Source organism: Carcharodon carcharias, unplaced genomic scaffold (assembly GCF_017639515.1).
Source record: "Carcharodon carcharias isolate sCarCar2 unplaced genomic scaffold, sCarCar2.pri scaffold_1114_ctg1, whole genome shotgun sequence".
NCBI classification, from domain to species: domain Eukaryota; kingdom Metazoa; phylum Chordata; class Chondrichthyes; order Lamniformes; family Lamnidae; genus Carcharodon; species Carcharodon carcharias.
In genome coordinates this window covers 5,001-22,787 of record NW_024470976.1, presented here as the reverse complement: position 1 = coordinate 22,787, position 17,787 = coordinate 5,001, and the positions used below count along the sequence as shown (strand labels likewise).

Below are 17,787 nucleotides of genomic sequence, written 5' to 3'. Positions count from 1 at the left end.
TTCGACTTGCATAGCTACATTGCGAGTTTTCTGCTAGTTATGCTCCCTTGACTCATAACAGCTTGGCTCAGTTAGTCGCACTGTCATCTCTATAATATAGGAACAGAAGGCCGTTCAGCCCATCAAGCCTGCTTCATCATTCAAAACGATCATGGCTGATCGAACAACTCAATGCCTTTTACCACACTATCCCCATAACCCTTTATGTTTTTTAATCAGAAATCCATTAATCTTTACCTTAAACATCAATGACTGAGATTCCACAGCCCTCTGGGGTAGAGAATTCCGAAGATTCACAACCCTCTGAGTAAAGAAATTTCTCCTCATCTTGGTCCGAAGTGGCTTCCCCATTATTTTGAAATTATGTCCCCTGGTTCCAGACTTCCCAATCAAGGGAAACATTTTACCTGCATCTGCCCTGTTTATTCCTCTAAGTATTTTGTAGGTTTCAATGAGATCACCTCTCATTCTTCGAAACTCTAAAAATACAGGCCCAGTTTCCCCAATCTCTCTTCATAAGACAGTCCCACCAGCCCCGGAACAAGTCAGGTGAACCTTTGTTGCATTGGCTCTCTGGCAATAATGTCTTTTGAGGTAAGGGGACCAAAACTGCATACAGTACTCCAGGTGCGGTCTAACCAAGCTTCTATACAATTGTGGCAAGACTTCACTACTCGTGTACTCAAATCCTCCTGCAATGAAGGTTAACATTCCATTAGCCTTATAATTGCCTGCTGTACCTGCATTTTAGCTTTCAGTGACTTAAGTCAGTAAGCTGTGATTATGAACCCTTTATCAAGCGTTTAAGTTCATGATTTAAACTGATGCTCTGCAGCAATTCTGTGGGAGTAGCATTCTTCAAAGGAGATGCAAAACTTTAAGTGCTTTCTGCCTGTTCTAGTGGAAATCCAGTGAAGACTTTTCAGCTCCATGGGAATCCTGACTGCCCTCTGGCCTCAGTTTTAAACCAAAACTTTTCTCCAGCCTCCAAACCAAGCACAGCTCTCCAATGCTGGGCTAGTTTACAAATTTAATGCAAATTTCAGACTACTATCCAATCTCATTTTCAATCATTCCCCCAGATTTCCTTCCTACTGCCTTCAAGCACCCTTTGCTTCTTACCTGAAAAATTCTGCCTCAGCTGCTCACTGCCCACCTCCCCCCAGCCCCCCCCTACCAAGTAACTTACTCACTGAATTCTCCTCTTTCCTATCTACTTCTTACATTATTTGCATGGAAAGGTTTCTCCTGAATGGCTTCAAACTTGCCCTCCCTCACCTCCCTTAACCAAACTGGCTAGTGGTTAGCCCATGAACATACACAGTATCTCCTTAACAGTTACCACACATTATTTTCAGACATCTGAGAGCTCTATTATCAGTACATCACTGCAATTACTTCACCTTCTTGATCTTGTGCATCAAAACACCCACATCACAGCCTTCTATCTCTGGAAAATCTAGCTCCTGTATCTCTTGCATAACTTCTTCCACTGTCATTCATCCACCACCCAACAGGACAACCATAATCTTCCATCTCCTCCATGGCTGTCTCAGCTACTTATTTGACAGTGGGTCCCGGGCTGTCTCCCATTACCACTACTCCCTTAATACAATCAGAAATCTGATCTCAAACTGAAATGTAAATGGTAAGCATATAGCTTGACCATCTGTCTGCTTCCATTACCTCCTTGTTGAAGGCCTTCAATCTGGTGTCTGCCTCACTTGCAACACAAAGGTATTACTCGTCAATGTCACCGACATCGTGTGTGACTGCAAACATGCATAACTGTCTCATATCTTCAATTCCTCCATTGTCTTCAACACCATTAACGACTCCACTATTCTCCAGTGTCTCGCTTCCAGCCTGCCTCTGTAGCACAACTCTCTCCTGCTTTCTTTTTGCACCAATGACACTACGTCATTTCTAATGGGTTCCCTCCCATGCCTGCACGGGAGTCTCCAATGCAATATTCCTCCTTCAGCATCAGAGTATCAAAAACAGACTGATGGGCCATTCATCTCACTGCTGTTTGCACGTCTTGTGATCAGTAAAATTGATGCTGCAATTAGCTGGGTAACCAATCTCTATTTATAGTAATCTCAATTTCGCAAAAATAAATTTGGCCACTGTGAAGCGTTGAGACATTTCAGGAGTTATTAAAGTGCTATTTAAGTATAGCTGTTTGAAGTACTCAATGGAGGATTGTTAAAAACCCAGTGTCCCATATTTTACTAAAATGAAGTAAAAGTCTCCATCACCAGGCTTAAGAGAGGCATTAAAATACTTACAGTGTGAAAGAGCATGCAGTGCCCAATCCTCGACTGTACATCCTCTGGTCCAGCATTGCACGAGTCTTCCCGAAGTAACTTCCAAGTATTAGACAGACAATGGTAAGCAAAAAGTCCACTGAACTGTGGTTCATTAGCTCGAGTGTCATCAATATTTCCATTGCAAGTTAATATCCTCCCGCCAAATGTGTAAATCATGTGTTTTTCAGAATCCATACACATCTAAGAAAAAAAATAGCATACCAAGATAAAAGCAAAATAATGTGGATGTTGGAAATCTGAAATAAAAACAGACGGTTCTGGAAAAACTCAGCAGGTCTGTCAGCATCTGTGGAGAGAGAAACAGAATTAACACTGAGTCCACAGATGTTGCCAGATCTGCTGACTTTTTCCAGCATTTTCTGTTTTTATTTAAGAAAAAATATTATTTTTACTAAGGTTTATTAAAATAAAAAATGAAATTAACTGCCCCCCAATCTAGAAGATTGGATTAGTTTAAATCTTTGAAGGAGGGAGGAAGAAAAAGAAACTTGCCATCTTGGCCCATCACAAGCATGCTTGGTCAGGGATGAAGTGACATTAGTGATCATCACTAATAATATCCCTCTGAATAATTTCAGATGAAGAATTTGGAGAAATTTACATTACAAAACCTTTAAAACAGAAGACTTTTCAAATACTTAAGTGAGGCTTAAATACTGACATTTACAATGAGCACAGGCTAACTAGTGCTAGTAAATGGAGTTTCAACAACCCAGTGTATCATACCTGATGATCAAACACCAACTTTGGTCCACCATCAGTAGCTGTATCTTCACTTAACAATGTCCATTTATTAGTATCTATGTCATAGCGATAGAAGTCACTCTTCAGAGACTTACTATTCCTCACAGAAGAATCTAAGTAACGACCCAATGTATATATCTGTCTCCGCGTTGTGTCAATACACATCTTGTGGCAAGACCTAGCACTTGGGCCACTCTAGAAAAAAAAAGTGAAAAGGGATGACAAGTTAAAGGCAGAGAAATACGAAATGTTACTTAAATATTAAAAGTTTGAACAAGAGGACACAAGCCATCATCTTGGGGAGACTTCATGGAGTCCACTCCGGATCCCATGATTCTCATGGCATCAGGTCAAACATGGCAAGGAAACCTCCTGCTGATTACCACGTACCACCCTCCCTCAGCTGATGAATCAGTGCTCCACCACGTTGAACATCACTTGGAGGAAGGCCTGAGGGTGGCAAGGGCGCAGAATGTATTCTGGGTGGGGGACCTCAACGTCCATCAAGAGTGGCTCGGTAGCACCGCTACTGACCGAGCTGGCCAAGTCCTAAATGACAAAGCTGCTAGACTGGGTCTGTGGCAGGGGGTGAGAGAACCACCAAGAGGGAAAAGCATACTTAGCCTCACCCTCACCAATCTGCCTGCCACAGATGTATCTGTCCATGACAGTATCGGCAGGATTGACCACCACACAGTCATTGTGGAGACGAAGCCCCGCCTTCACATTGAGGATACCCTCCACTGTGTTTGTGGTGCTACCACAGTGCTAAGTGGGATAGATTTCGTTCAGATCTAGCAACTCAAGACTGGGCATCCATGAGGCGGTGGGCCATCAGCAGCAGCAGAATTGGACTTGAGCACAACCTGTAACCTCATGGCCCAGCATATCCCCCATTCTACACCATTACCATCGAGCCAGAGGATCAACCTTGGTTCAATGAAGAGTGCAGGAGGGCATGCCAGGAGCAGAACCAGGCATACCTAAAAATGTTAACTTGGTGAAGCTATAACACAGGACTACTTGTGTGCCAAGCAGCAAGTGACTGAGCTAAGCAATCCCAAACAACAGATCAATCTAAGCTCTACAGTCCTGCCACATCCAGTCATGAAAGGTGTTGGACAATTAAACAACTCACTGGAGGATGCTCCACAAATATCCCCATCCTCAATAACGGAGAAGCCCAGCACATCAGTGCAAAAGATAAGGCTGATGCCTTCACAACAATCTTCAGCCTGAAGTGCCAAGTGGATGATCCATCTCAGCCTCCTCTGGAGGTCCCCTGCATCACAGATGCCAGTCTTCAGCCAAATCGATTCACTCCATGCGATATCAAGAAACAGCTGAAGGCACTGGATATTGCAAAGGCTATGGGCCCTGACAATATTCTAGCAATAGTACTGAAGACTCGTGTTCCAGAACTTGCCGTGCCCCTAGCCAAGCTGTTCCAGTACAGCTACAACACTGACATTTACCTGGCTATGTGGAAAGTTGCCCAGGTATGTCCTGTACACAAAAATCAGGGCAAATCCAACTCGGCCAATTACCGCCCCATCAGTCTACTCTCCAACATCAGTAAAGTAATGGAAGGGGTCATCAAAGATGCTATCAAGCAGCACTTGTTTAGCAATAACCTGCTCACTAATGCCTAGTTTGAGTTCCGCCAGGCCACTCAGCTCCTGACCTCATTACAGCCTTGGCTCAAACATGGACAAAAGAGCTGAACTCAAGAGAGTGACTGTCCTTGATATCAAGGCAGTGTTTGACCGAGTGTGGCATCAAAAAGCCCGAACAAAACTGGAGTCAATGGAAATCAGGGGGAATACTCTCCACTGGCTGGAGTCATACCTAGCACAAAGGAAGATAGTTGTGGTTGTTGGAGATCAGTCGCCTCATCTCCAGGGCATCACTGCAGGAGTTCCACAGGGTAACGTCCTCAGCCCAACCATCTTCAGCTGCTTCATCATAAGGTCAGAAGTAGGGATGTTCGCTGATGATTGCACAATGTTCAGCATCATTTGCGACTCCTCAGATGCTGAAGCAGTCCATGTCCAAATGCAGCAAGGCCTGGGCAATATCCAGGCTTGGCTGACAAGTGGCAAGTAACAACCGCACCATATAATTGTCAGGCAATGACCATCCCCAACAAGAGCAAATCCAACCATCGGTCCTTGATGTTCAGTGGCATTAGCATCGCTGAATCCCCCACAATCAACATCCTGGGGGTTACCATTGACCAGAAACTCAACTGGACCTGCCATAAAAATATTGTGGCTACAAAAGCAGGGCAGAGGTTAGGAATCCTGTGACCAAAAACTCACCTCCTGACTACAAGGCACAAGTCAGGAATGTGATGGAACACTCTCCACTTGCCTGGATGAGTACAGCTCCCACAACACTCAAGTAACTTGACACTCCAGGGCAAAGCAGCCCGCTTGATTGGCACCACATCCACAAACATTCACTCCCTCCACCACCTACCCACAATAGCAGCAGTGTGTGCCATCTGCAAGATGCACTACTGGAATTCACCAAGGCTCCTTCAACAGCACCTTCCAAACCCACGACCTCTAAGATCTAGAAGGACAAGGGCAGCAGACAAATGGGAACACCACCACATGGAAGTCCCCCTTCAAGTCACTCACCCATCCCTGACTTGGAAAGTATATCACTGTCACTGGTCAAAATCCCTGGTAACTTGCCTTCCTAAACAATACTGTGGGTGTACCTTACACCAGATGGACTACGGCAGTTCAAAAAGGCAGCTCACCACCGCCTTCTCAAGGGCGAACTAGGGAGGGGCAATAAATGCTGCCCAGCCAACCAAGCCTACATCCCGTGAATGAATTTTTAAAAAATCTTGCTAAACATGTTAGCCTCAATATTGAACTAACAGATTGAAAGTTTATTCAAAGCAACTGCAACAAAAAAAAATACAATTGTGATTGAACCTACAGAACTTCTTCCACAAACAATCACCTTCCAAAACACTATTTGGAGTAAATTATTTTGAGTGTTTCCAAACACATATGAATGGACAAACTGCAATTACCACTGACCCCTCATTATTCAATCCACAAGTAAAACATACCCTGAAGTCAACTTGGTGTGTTAATACCTTTAAAAAAATGTATGATAACAATGTGAGTGTAACCAGGGCAATATTGGTGTGAGTGTGTATGATCGCTTCCCTTTATTTTCAAAAAGGGCTTTGAACGTTTTAACTATGGTTTCTACCTCGTCAGTTAGTTGTTTAATGTTTACCAGTATTCTTATTTCAGCTTTCAATCCATTAGCAATGTTGAATTTTCTTGCAATAAAAAGGTGGTGATGAGGGAGACATCGTATGTAGAAGTCAGATAGCCATCTTATACATTTTGAAGCCGAAGAATACTAGTTAACATTTAATACTTATAAGCTCATCCACCCCTTCTGATGAAACGCAAGTATTTTGCTTCTTTCGTTAATTCTCTCATATCCCCATAGGTTCAAGATATAAGATCTTTTACTGACAAAAATGTTCACAAAATTGCCAATCCTGGGCTTTTATACAATAAGACCATAAGAGCACTAAGGCACCAGTTATCTTCAATACCAATGAAACACTTTTTGATCCACTGCCATGTAAGCAGTTCCCCCAGAAGTTATCAATGACGCTGTATTATAATCTGAGAGGATGCGGAATGAAGAAAGATAGGAACCAACTTCATGTAAAATTAAAAAATATTGGGAAAGTATTTCAGGATAAAGTTATTTTGTACAATTTACAAAAATGCCAAATCTCTCCATACAAATTTTTGAATTCACTACATTAAATGTTTAGCTTAACTTTGTCGCTGCAAACCTGGCTTCAGAAGGTTTCTGATTGCAAAAACCTCACTCAAGGACTTCACAACCTAGCTTGGGTATCCAGGAAGGTATGCAAGTAGTGCTGCATTTTCAGACATGTCATGATTAAGGACCTTCTCTGTCTTGCACAGTTAGTGCTGGAAACTAAGGGTAAGACAGTAGAGTGGTAACAGAGGGAGGATGAAATCAATGGCTTTGAATGCTCTTCACCTCCAAACTCTGTAAACTTGTCATTAACCCAAAGAATACATGTCTTAATATTGCAACTTCTTGCAGTGCAATTTCGAGGTAAGGTTTCGCATTGAACAGCAAGATCTACTAAATTCAGGATTAACCTACAGTTCAATAAACATATGGGCCAAAAGCGATAGAGTGAGTCGAATCCTATTCCTTTTTCATGCAGTTCTGGAATCTTGGCAATTCAGTGCTACAATTCCCATTCAATTTTCAGTGAAAACTGATTAGTGGCCTTAGTCATGAACTCTTTTTTCTGACTTTCATGAAGGTAACTGCTTCATACTGTTCAGAAACTAAGTGGAGACAAAGCACTGGTGACTCCTTTCAATTAATCTGAAAAGGCATGGATGAGGGTTTAAGCAGCAGATGGCTGGAAGCAGGATTAGGGCCGCAGAATCTTTTACATCTGCCTAAGGGGGAAGGCAAAACCTTGTTTTAATTATCTCACCTGAAAGACAGCACCACTGAAAATACAATACCCCCCCAACCACCTGCAATCCAGTGAAGCATCAGTCTAAATTAGGGCTCAAACATCTACAGTGTGGATATGATGGCGCAATTCTGACTTAGTTGGCCTGTAAGTTTTTATCTACTGCTACCTATTTCTTTGCCATAGTGAAATCAGGAGGGAGGATCCTCTATGTACCATTAACATTGTCACCTACATGCTTAGCAAGTGGTGTTCCCAGAAACCATCAAACCAGAGTTCACTTTCAGGGAGAAATAAAAAAGCTTATAAAAGAATATTATCTAGGCTGATACATTCCCATATTGCTCTGCAAAACAACAACAGTGCATAGGCTATACAAACATATTTGTTTTTCTCAAAAGGAGCAATTAATTCCATTACTTCAGAAGAGGCTAATAATAGTAAGTCTTATGAGAGCGTGCAAGTCTGCTCAGCATGTGTGGAGATGTGAGTAAAATTTTTATATAAACACTTCATTTATATGGCAAACATGTCTTTATAGTTGAATGAGCCATAGAACAACTAGCAGTTAGAAATTATTTCCACACACTATGCCAGGATCAAACCACCTTTAAAAACTGAACACGATATAAAGTGAGCTGCAGCTTAACCAATTAGAAAAAGATTATTATGCTTAATCTGAACTGAATAAGGTACAAGAATTCTACACATGCCCACTAAATGGTATCTCAGCATGACTTGTGCATGGGGTTCTGCATGCTTACCAACTACAGGTGCAATCCACAATTCATATCTACAAACTGCAAAAGCAATAGTACCAATGAAAAATGTGTGCTACCACCTAATACTGGTACCAATGTGTTGCTGGATGTGAGGAGGATTTTCATTAATGTTGCAATGCTTTTGAACAACCCCTAGTCAGGGACAGACCTGTAACCATGTAATATATAGGACAATTTGCTCCCTAGATGTAATCAAATTTAACTAAGTGTCTCTAACTGTACCCGTGGGTTTCTCCACAGTTCAAATTAGTAGCATAGCATATTACATGCCCGCCATGGCACTTGACCGAAATTCCGCAGCAATACACTCGCTAAATTTATATCCATTGGTCTTTTAATGTTTTAAAGTAGGGGGCCTTGATGCTAAGCAACCTATTTTACTTTAGGCACTCAGTATTTAACCACAACACAGATCAGGGAATAGTAGAACAGCTGCAGAATAAAACTTATCCAGTCTCACTTCAATACCAAGCCTAAACTGTAGTGCAACAGCATCAATTTTTTCCATTTCATACACCAACCATCCTTGCTGTATAAGACAGTCAAGCTTATTTCGGAAAGTTTCTGTTGTGTAACTGCATGAAAGACTTAAATTTATACAGTGCCTTCCATGGCTTCAAGTCATCCCAAATTGTTTCACAGCCAATTAAGTACTTTTGAAGTGTAGTCCCTGTTTTAACATAAGAAATGCAGCTATCAATTTGCAAACAGCAAGCTCCTGCAAATAAGCACTATGGTACTTGGCCAGATAATCTGTTTTTAACAATGCTGATTGAATAATCAAAATTGGCCAGGACTAGGAAGGGATGAAAACTGCCCAAACTATTTCAAACTCCAAGACCGGGGAGAGAGATTTTGAGCTAATTTCAAGCACTGATGGGAGAGCGAGGTAGGGAAGAGGCGTAGCGGGAAAACAGGTCACTGCTATCCAACTTGGAAAAAGACTAAGTGCTTTACTTGCATTCAGCCCTTGCATTCTGTGCAAAACAATCATGTAGGTAATGTACTACTCATGTTTTACAGAATCACAAAGACAAACCTGCACTTAAAAACAAGGAACAAAATGAAGCAAGGCCACTTGTGGTCAGCATGTTGGTTTGGCTTGTTGCTACAACAAAGTTATCATAATCAGAGGCAGATAAACTGCTATTTGAAAAAGACATGTAGGAGAGCAAAGGGAAGAAACCAAATCAGTGCTGTGAAAGCAATGCTACCAGTGTTGCTTTCCAAACCATTACAGAATTACAGGAAGAGCTCAATGAGGGAAGGGGGAGCACGGAAGAAACCATGAAGTTTTAAAACACAGCTGCTTCAGAATTATATAAGTCAAGTGCAATTTGCACTATATTAAAACTATGTCTATTGGTGATCTAAAACCACCTAAAGTTAAATTTCAGATGGTCACAAACTAAATTCAACAAATTAATTGCACTGTGCGTTGTACTCAACACGAGAAAACTCTTCATTGGTATAACCCAAATTCAAGTCCTTGGAAGTATGCAGAGTTGTCTTAAAGAGCCCACGAGCAAAAGGACAGCAGGCTTGCCATATATCTTGAATGAGGAATTTTACTAATCAGCTGAACTACTTCTCTATAAAAGTGAAGTTATTTAGTCAGCCACAAGTATTCTTGTCAGATCATGAAATGGAAAAGCAACGAGAAAATAACATTCATGAAAACAAGCCCTGTTGGCCAAGTGTTCTGGCCAATATTTATCAGTTAACCAAATCACCAAAAGAGATTATCTGGTCATAATCAGAATGCTGTTTATGGAATTCTGGTGCCTGCAGATTGGCTGCCATGTTTTCTACATTTTCGTGACTCGACTTCAGAAGTACATCATTGGCAGAAAGCGTTTTGTCACATCCTAAGAAAATGAAAGGTGCTGCATTAATTCAAATTCCTTCATTAATCTTTTACCTTTTGTGTACGCTTTTAATTGTAATTTGTGCAGGAATTAATGAGTTAACAGGCATTTTTGTCCCACAAAATTTTTGCCAACATCTGAAACATTGAGTTATTGGCAGATTTAGGCCTGATGGTGGTGCCCAAGCATTATAAACATTAGCAGTTCAATTGAGAAGCTGCTGCTTCCCTGTTGTGGGTAACTGTGCTGGTCACTGTGGCACGAAACTAAACAGATCACCCAATTTGAATTTCAACCCCAGTTTGCCAAATCAGTTAATGACATCAAGCAGTCCTGCAATTGACAACTGAGGCATAACACACAAGTTCAAAGTTCAGCCCTAGATTAGTTCTTTGGGGGGGGGGGGGGGGGAGAGAATGTGTGTGGGTGTGGGTGGGTGTGGGTGTGGGTGGGTGGGAGGGGGAAAAACAAGAATGTAAAAATTCCATCAGGGTTCCTGTTCTATACCCCTGCCACCTCCTATGAGAAAGCATGCCTGTGTTCGTGTCTTGACATAAGTAACCTGATTATTTCAGAGTGTTGGGGGGGGCGGGGGGGGGGGGGGGGGGGGGGGGGGGGGGGGGGGGGGGGGGGGGGGGGGGGGGGGGGGGGGGGGGGGGGGGGGGGGGGGGGGGGGGGGGGGGGGAGGGGGGGGGGGGGGGGGGGGGGGGGGGGGGGGGGGGGGGGGGGGGGGGGGGGGGGGGGGGGGGGGGGGGGGGGGGGGGGGGGGGGGGGGGGGGGGGGGGGGGGGGGGGGGGGGGGGGGGGGGGGGAGGGGGGGGGGTGGGGGGGGGGGGGGGGGGGGGGGGGGGGGGGGGGGGGGGGGGGGGGGGGGGGGGGGGGGGGGGGGGGGGGGGGGGGGGGGGGGGGGGGGGGGGGGGGGGGGGGGGGGGGGGGGGGGGGGGGGGGGGGGGGGGGGGGGGGGGGGGGGGGGGGGGGGGGGGGGGGGGGGGGGGGGGGGGGGGGGGGGGGGGGGGGGGGGGGGGGGGGGGGGGGGGGGGGGGGGGGGGGGGGGGGGGGGGGGGGGGGGGGGGGGGGGGGGGGGGGGGGGGGGGGGGGGGGGGGGGGGGGGGGGGGGGGGGTGGGGGGGTGGGGGGGGGGGGGGGGGGGGGGGGGGGGGGGGGGGGGGGGGGGGGGGGGGGGGGGGGGGGGGGGGGGGGGGGTGGGGGGGGGGGGGGGAGGGGGGGGGGGGGGGGGGGGGGGGGGGGGGGGGGGGGGGGGGGGGGGGGGGGGGGGGGGGGGGGGGGGGGGGGGGGGGGGGGGGGGGGGGGGGGGGGGGGGGGGGGGGGGGGGGGGGGGGGGGGGGGGGGGGGGGGGGGGGGGGGGGGGGGGGGGGGGGGGGGGGGGGGGGGGGGGGGGGGGGGGGGGGGGGGGGGGGGGGGGGGGGGGGGGGGGGGGGGGGGGGGGGGGGGGGGGGGGGGGGGGGGGGGGGGGGGGGGGGGGGGGGGGGGGGGGGGGGGGGGGGGGGGGGGGGGGGGGGGGGGGGGGGGGGGGGGGGGGGGGGGGGGGGGGGGGGGGGGGGGGGGGGGGGGGGGGGGGGGGGGGGGGGGGGGGGGGGGGGGGGGGGGGGGGGGGGGGGGGGGGGGGGGGGGGGGGGGGGGGGGGGGGGGGGGGGGGGGGGGGGGGGGGGGGGGGGGGGGGGGGGGGGGGGGGGGGGGGGGGGGGGGGGGGGGGGGGGGGGGGGGGGGGGGGGGGGGGGGGGGGGGGGGGGGGGGGGGGGGGGGGGGGGGGGGGGGGGGGGGGGGGGGGGGGGGGGGGGGGGGGGGGGGGGGGGGGGGGGGGGGGGGGGGGGGGGGGGGGGGGGGGGGGGGGGGGGGGGGGGGGGGGGGGGGGGGGGGGGGGGGGGGGGGGGGGGGGGGGGGGGGGGGGGGGGGGGGGGGGGGGGGGGGGGGGGGGGGGGGGGGGGGGGGGGGGGGGGGGGGGGGGGGGGGGGGGGGGGGGGGGGGGGGGGGGGGGGGGGGGGGGGGGGGGGGGGGGGGGGGGGGGGGGGGGGGGGGGGGGGGGGGGGGGGGGGGGGGGGGGGGGGGGGGGGGGGGGGGGGGGGGGGGGGGGGGGGGGGGGGGGGGGGGGGGGGGGGGGGGGGGGGGGGGGGGGGGGGGGGGGGGGGGGGGGGGGGGGGGGGGGGGGGGGGGGGGGGGGGGGGGGGGGGGGGGGGGGGGGGGGGGGGGGGGGGGGGGGGGGGGGGGGGGGGGGGGGGGGGGGGGGGGGGGGGGGGGGGGGGGGGGGGGGGGGGGGGGGGGGGGGGGGGGGGGGGGGGGGGGGGGGGGGGGGGGGGGGGGGGGGGGGGGGGGGGGGGGGGGGGGGGGGGGGGGGGGGGGGGGGGGGGGGGGGGGGGGGGGGGGGGGGGGGGGGGGGGGGGGGGGGGGGGGGGGGGGGGGGGGGGGGGGGGGGGGGGGGGGGGGGGGGGGGGGGGGGGGGGGGGGGGGGGGGGGGGGGGGGGGGGGGGGGGGGGGGGGGGGGGGGGGGGGGGGGGGGGGGGGGGGGGGGGGGGGGGGGGGGGGGGGGGGGGGGGGGGGGGGGGGGGGGGGGGGGGGGGGGGGGGGGGGGGGGGGGGGGGGGGGGGGGGGGGGGGGGGGGGGGGGGGGGGGGGGGGGGGGGGGGGGGGGGGGGGGGGGGGGGGGGGGGGGGGGGGGGGGGGGGGGGGGGGGGGGGGGGGGGGGGGGGGGGGGGGGGGGGGGGGGGGGGGGGGGGGGGGGGGGGGGGGGGGGGGGGGGGGGGGGGGGGGGGGGGGGGGGGGGGGGGGGGGGGGGGGGGGGGGGGGGGGGGGGGGGGGGGGGGGGGGGGGGGGGGGGGGGGGGGGGGGGGGGGGGGGGGGGGGGGGGGGGGGGGGGGGGGGGGGGGGGGGGGGGGGGGGGGGGGGGGGGGGGGGGGGGGGGGGGGGGGGGGGGGGGGGGGGGGGGGGGGGGGGGGGGGGGGGGGGGGGGGGGGGGGGGGGGGGGGGGGGGGGGGGGGGGGGGGGGGGGGGGGGGGGGGGGGGGGGGGGGGGGGGGGGGGGGGGGGGGGGGGGGGGGGGGGGGGGGGGGGGGGGGGGGGGGGGGGGGGGGGGGGGGGGGGGGGGGGGGGGGGGGGGGGGGGGGGGGGGGGGGGGGGGGGGGGGGGGGGGGGGGGGGGGGGGGGGGGGGGGGGGGGGGGGGGGGGGGGGGGGGGGGGGGGGGGGGGGGGGGGGGGGGGGGGGGGGGGGGGGGGGGGGGGGGGGGGGGGGGGGGGGGGGGGGGGGGGGGGGGGGGGGGGGGGGGGGGGGGGGGGGGGGGGGGGGGGGGGGGGGGGGGGGGGGGGGGGGGGGGGGGGGGGGGGGGGGGGGGGGGGGGGGGGGGGGGGGGGGGGGGGGGGGGGGGGGGGGGGGGGGGGGGGGGGGGGGGGGGGGGGGGGGGGGGGGGGGGGGGGGGGGGGGGGGGGGGGGGGGGGGGGGGGGGGGGGGGGGGGGGGGGGGGGGGGGGGGGGGGGGGGGGGGGGGGGGGGGGGGGGGGGGGGGGGGGGGGGGGGGGGGGGGGGGGGGGGGGGGGGGGGGGGGGGGGGGGGGGGGGGGGGGGGGGGGGGGGGGGGGGGGGGGGGGGGGGGGGGGGGGGGGGGGGGGGGGGGGGGGGGGGGGGGGGGGGGGGGGGGGGGGGGGGGGGGGGGGGGGGGGGGGGGGGGGGGGGGGGGGGGGGGGGGGGGGGGGGGGGGGGGGGGGGGGGGGGGGGGGGGGGGGGGGGGGGGGGGGGGGGGGGGGGGGGGGGGGGGGGGGGGGGGGGGGGGGGGGGGGGGGGGGGGGGGGGGGGGGGGGGGGGGGGGGGGGGGGGGGGGGGGGGGGGGGGGGGGGGGGGGGGGGGGGGGGGGGGGGGGGGGGGGGGGGGGGGGGGGGGGGGGGGGGGGGGGGGGGGGGGGGGGGGGGGGGGGGGGGGGGGGGGGGGGGGGGGGGGGGGGGGGGGGGGGGGGGGGGGGGGGGGGGGGGGGGGGGGGGGGGGGGGGGGGGGGGGGGGGGGGGGGGGGGGGGGGGGGGGGGGGGGGGGGGGGGGGGGGGGGGGGGGGGGGGGGGGGGGGGGGGGGGGGGGGGGGGGGGGGGGGGGGGGGGGGGGGGGGGGGGGGGGGGGGGGGGGGGGGGGGGGGGGGGGGGGGGGGGGGGGGGGGGGGGGGGGGGGGGGGGGGGGGGGGGGGGGGGGGGGGGGGGGGGGGGGGGGGGGGGGGGGGGGGGGGGGGGGGGGGGGGGGGGGGGGGGGGGGGGGGGGGGGGGGGGGGGGGGGGGGGGGGGGGGGGGGGGGGGGGGGGGGGGGGGGGGGGGGGGGGGGGGGGGGGGGGGGGGGGGGGGGGGGGGGGGGGGGGGGGGGGGGGGGGGGGGGGGGGGGGGGGGGGGGGGGGGGGGGGGGGGGGGGGGGGGGGGGGGGGGGGGGGGGGGGGGGGGGGGGGGGGGGGGGGGGGGGGGGGGGGGGGGGGGGGGGGGGGGGGGGGGGGGGGGGGGGGGGTGGGGGGGGGGGGGGGGGGGGGGGGGGGGGGGGGGGGGGGGGGGGGGGGGGGGGGGGGGGGGGGGGGGGGGGGGGGGGGGGGGGGGGGGGGGGGGGGGGGGGGGGGGGGGGGGGGGGGGGGGGGGGGGGGGGGGGGGGGGGGGGGGGGGGGGGGGGGGGGGGGGGGGGGGGGGGGGGGGGGGGGGGGGGGGGGGGGGGGGGGGGGGGGGGGGGGGGGGGGGGGGGGGGGGGGGGGGGGGGGGGGGGGGGGGGGGGGGGGGGGGGGGGGGGGGGGGGGGGGGGGGGGGGGGGGGGGGGGGGGGGGGGGGGGGGGGGGGGGGGGGGGGGGTGGGGGGGGGGGGGGGGGGGGGGGGGGGGGGGGGGGGGGGGGGGGGGGGGGGGGGGGGGGGGGGGGGGGGGGGGGGGGGGGGGGGGGGGGGGGGGGGGGGGGGGGGGGGGGGGGGGGGGGGGGGGGGGGGGGGGGGGGGGGGGGGGGGGGGGGGGGGGGGGGGGGGGGGGGGGGGGGGGGGGGGGGGGGGGGGGGGGGGGGGGGGGGGGGGGGGGGGGGGGGGGGGGGGGGGGGGGGGGGGGGGGGGGGGGGGGGGGGGGGGGGGGGGGGGGGGGGGGGGGGGGGGGGGGGGGGGGGGGGGGGGGGGGGGGGGGGGGGGGGGGGGGGGGGGGGGGGGGGGGGGGGGGGGGGGGGGGGGGGGGGGGGGGGGGGGGGGGGGGGGGGGGGGGGGGGGGGGGGGGGGGGGGGGGGGGGGGGGGGGGGGGGGGGGGGGGGGGGGGGGGGGGGGGGGGGGGGGGGGGGGGGGGGGGGGGGGGGGGGGGGGGGGGGGGGGGGGGGGGGGGGGGGGGGGGGGGGGGGGGGGGGGGGGGGGGGGGGGGGGGGGGGGGGGGGGGGGGGGGGGGGGGGGGGGGGGGGGGGGGGGGGGGGGGGGGGGGGGGGGGGGGGGGGGGGGGGGGGGGGGGGGGGGGGGGGGGGGGGGGGGGGGGGGGGGGGGGGGGGGGGGGGGGGGGGGGGGGGGGGGGGGGGGGGGGGGGGGGGGGGGGGGGGGGGGGGGGGGGGGGGGGGGGGGGGGGGGGGGGGGGGGGGGGGGGGGGGGGGGGGGGGGGGGGGGGGGGGGGGGGGGGGGGGGGGGGGGGGGGGGGGGGGGGGGGGGGGGGGGGGGGGGGGGGGGGGGGGGGGGGGGGGGGGGGGGGGGGGGGGGGGGGGGGGGGGGGGGGGGGGGGGGGGGGGGGGGGGGGGGGGGGGGGGGGGGGGGGGGGGGGGGGGGGGGGGGGGGGGGGGGGGGGGGGGGGGGGGGGGGGGGGGGGGGGGGGGGGGGGGGGGGGGGGGGGGGGGGGGGGGGGGGGGGGGGGGGGGGGGGGGGGGGGGGGGGGGGGGGGGGGGGGGGGGGGGGGGGGGGGGGGGGGGGGGGGGGGGGGGGGGGGGGGGGGGGGGGGGGGGGGGGGGGGGGGGGGGGGGGGGGGGGGGGGGGGGGGGGGGGGGGGGGGGGGGGGGGGGGGGGGGGGGGGGGGGGGGGGGGGGGGGGGGGGGGGGGGGGGGGGGGGGGGGGGGGGGGGGGGGGGGGGGGGGGGGGGGGGGGGGGGGGGGGGGGGGGGGGGGGGGGGGGGGGGGGGGGGGGGGGGGGGGGGGGGGGGGGGGGGGGGGGGGGGGGGGGGGGGGGGGGGGGGGGGGGGGGGGGGGGGGGGGGGGGGGGGGGGGGGGGGGGGGGGGGGGGGGGGGGGGGGGGGGGGGGGGGGGGGGGGGGGGGGGGGGGGGGGGGGGGGGGGGGGGGGGGGGGGGGGGGGGGGGGGGGGGGGGGGGGGGGGGGGGGGGGGGGGGGGGGGGGGGGGGGGGGGGGGGGGGGGGGGGGGGGGGGGGGGGGGGGGGGGGGGGGGGGGGGGGGGGGGGGGGGGGGGGGGGGGGGGGGGGGGGGGGGGGGGGGGGGGGGGGGGGGGGGGGGGGGGGGGGGGGGGGGGGGGGGGGGGGGGGGGGGGGGGGGGGGGGGGGGGGGGGGGGGGGGGGGGGGGGGGGGGGGGGGGGGGGGGGGGGGGGGGGGGGGGGGGGGGGGGGGGGGGGGGGGGGGGGGGGGGGGGGGGGGGGGGGGGGGGGGGGGGGGGGGGGGGGGGGGGGGGGGGGGGGGGGGGGGGGGGGGGGGGGGGGGGGGGGGGGGGGGGGGGGGGGGGGGGGGGGGGGGGGGGGGGGGGGGGGGGGGGGGGGGGGGGGGGGGGGGGGGGGGGGGGGGGGGGGGGGGGGGGGGGGGGGGGGGGGGGGGGGGGGGGGGGGGGGGGGGGGGGGGGGGGGGGGGGGGGGGGGGGGGGGGGGGGGGGGGGGGGGGGGGGGGGGGGGGGGGGGGGGGGGGGGGGGGGGGGGGGGGGGGGGGGGGGGGGGGGGGGGGGGGGGGGGGGGGGGGGGGGGGGGGGGGGGGGGGGGGGGGGGGGGGGGGGGGGGGGGGGGGGGGGGGGGGGGGGGGGGGGGGGGGGGGGGGGGGGGGGGGGGGGGGGGGGGGGGGGGGGGGGGGGGGGGGGGGGGGGGGGGGGGGGGGGGGGGGGGGGGGGGGGGGGGGGGGGGGGGGGGGGGGGGGGGGGGGGGGGGGGGGGGGGGGGGGGGGGGTGGGGGGGGGGGGGGGGGGGGGGGGGGGGGTGGGGGGGGGGGGGGGGGGGGGGGGGGGGGGGGGGGGGGGGGGGGGGGGGGGGGGGGGGGGGGGGGGGGGGGGGGGGGGGGGGGGGGGGGGGGGGGGGGGGGGGGGGGGGGGGGGGGGGGGGGGTGGGGGGGGGGGGGGGGGGGGGGGGGGGGGGGGGGGGGGGGGGGGGGGGGGGGGGGGGGGGGGGGGGGGGGGGGGGGGGGGGGGGGGGGGGGGGGGGGGGGGGGGGGGGGGGGGGGGGGGGGGGGGGGGGGGGGGGGGGGGGGGGGGGGGGGGGGGGGGGGGGGGGGGGGGGGGGGGGGGGGGGGTGGGGGGGGGGGGGGGGGGGGGGGGGGGGGGGGGGGGGGGGGGGGGGGGTGGGGGGGGGGGGGGGGGGGGGGGGGGGGGGGGGGGGGGTGGGGGGGGGGGGGGGGGGGGGGGTGGGGGGGGGGGGGGGGGGGGGGGGGGGTGGGGGGGGG

The 17,787-nt window shown here is 64.5% G+C and overlaps 1 protein-coding gene across 1 annotated transcript; it reads right to left on the bottom strand.

Moving 5' to 3' along the window:
* Nucleotides 1-897: 897 nt before the first annotated feature.
* On the bottom strand, nt 898-10,243 carry LOC121275159 (muskelin-like; the record flags this gene model as incomplete). The annotated part of the gene is made up of 4 exons (XM_041182576.1): nt 898-1,017; nt 2,292-2,513; nt 3,060-3,272; nt 10,101-10,243. Coding segments are annotated over 4 exons (698 nt in total), but the record flags the coding sequence as incomplete, so codon positions are not given.
* Nucleotides 10,244-17,787: the final 7,544 nt, after the last annotated feature.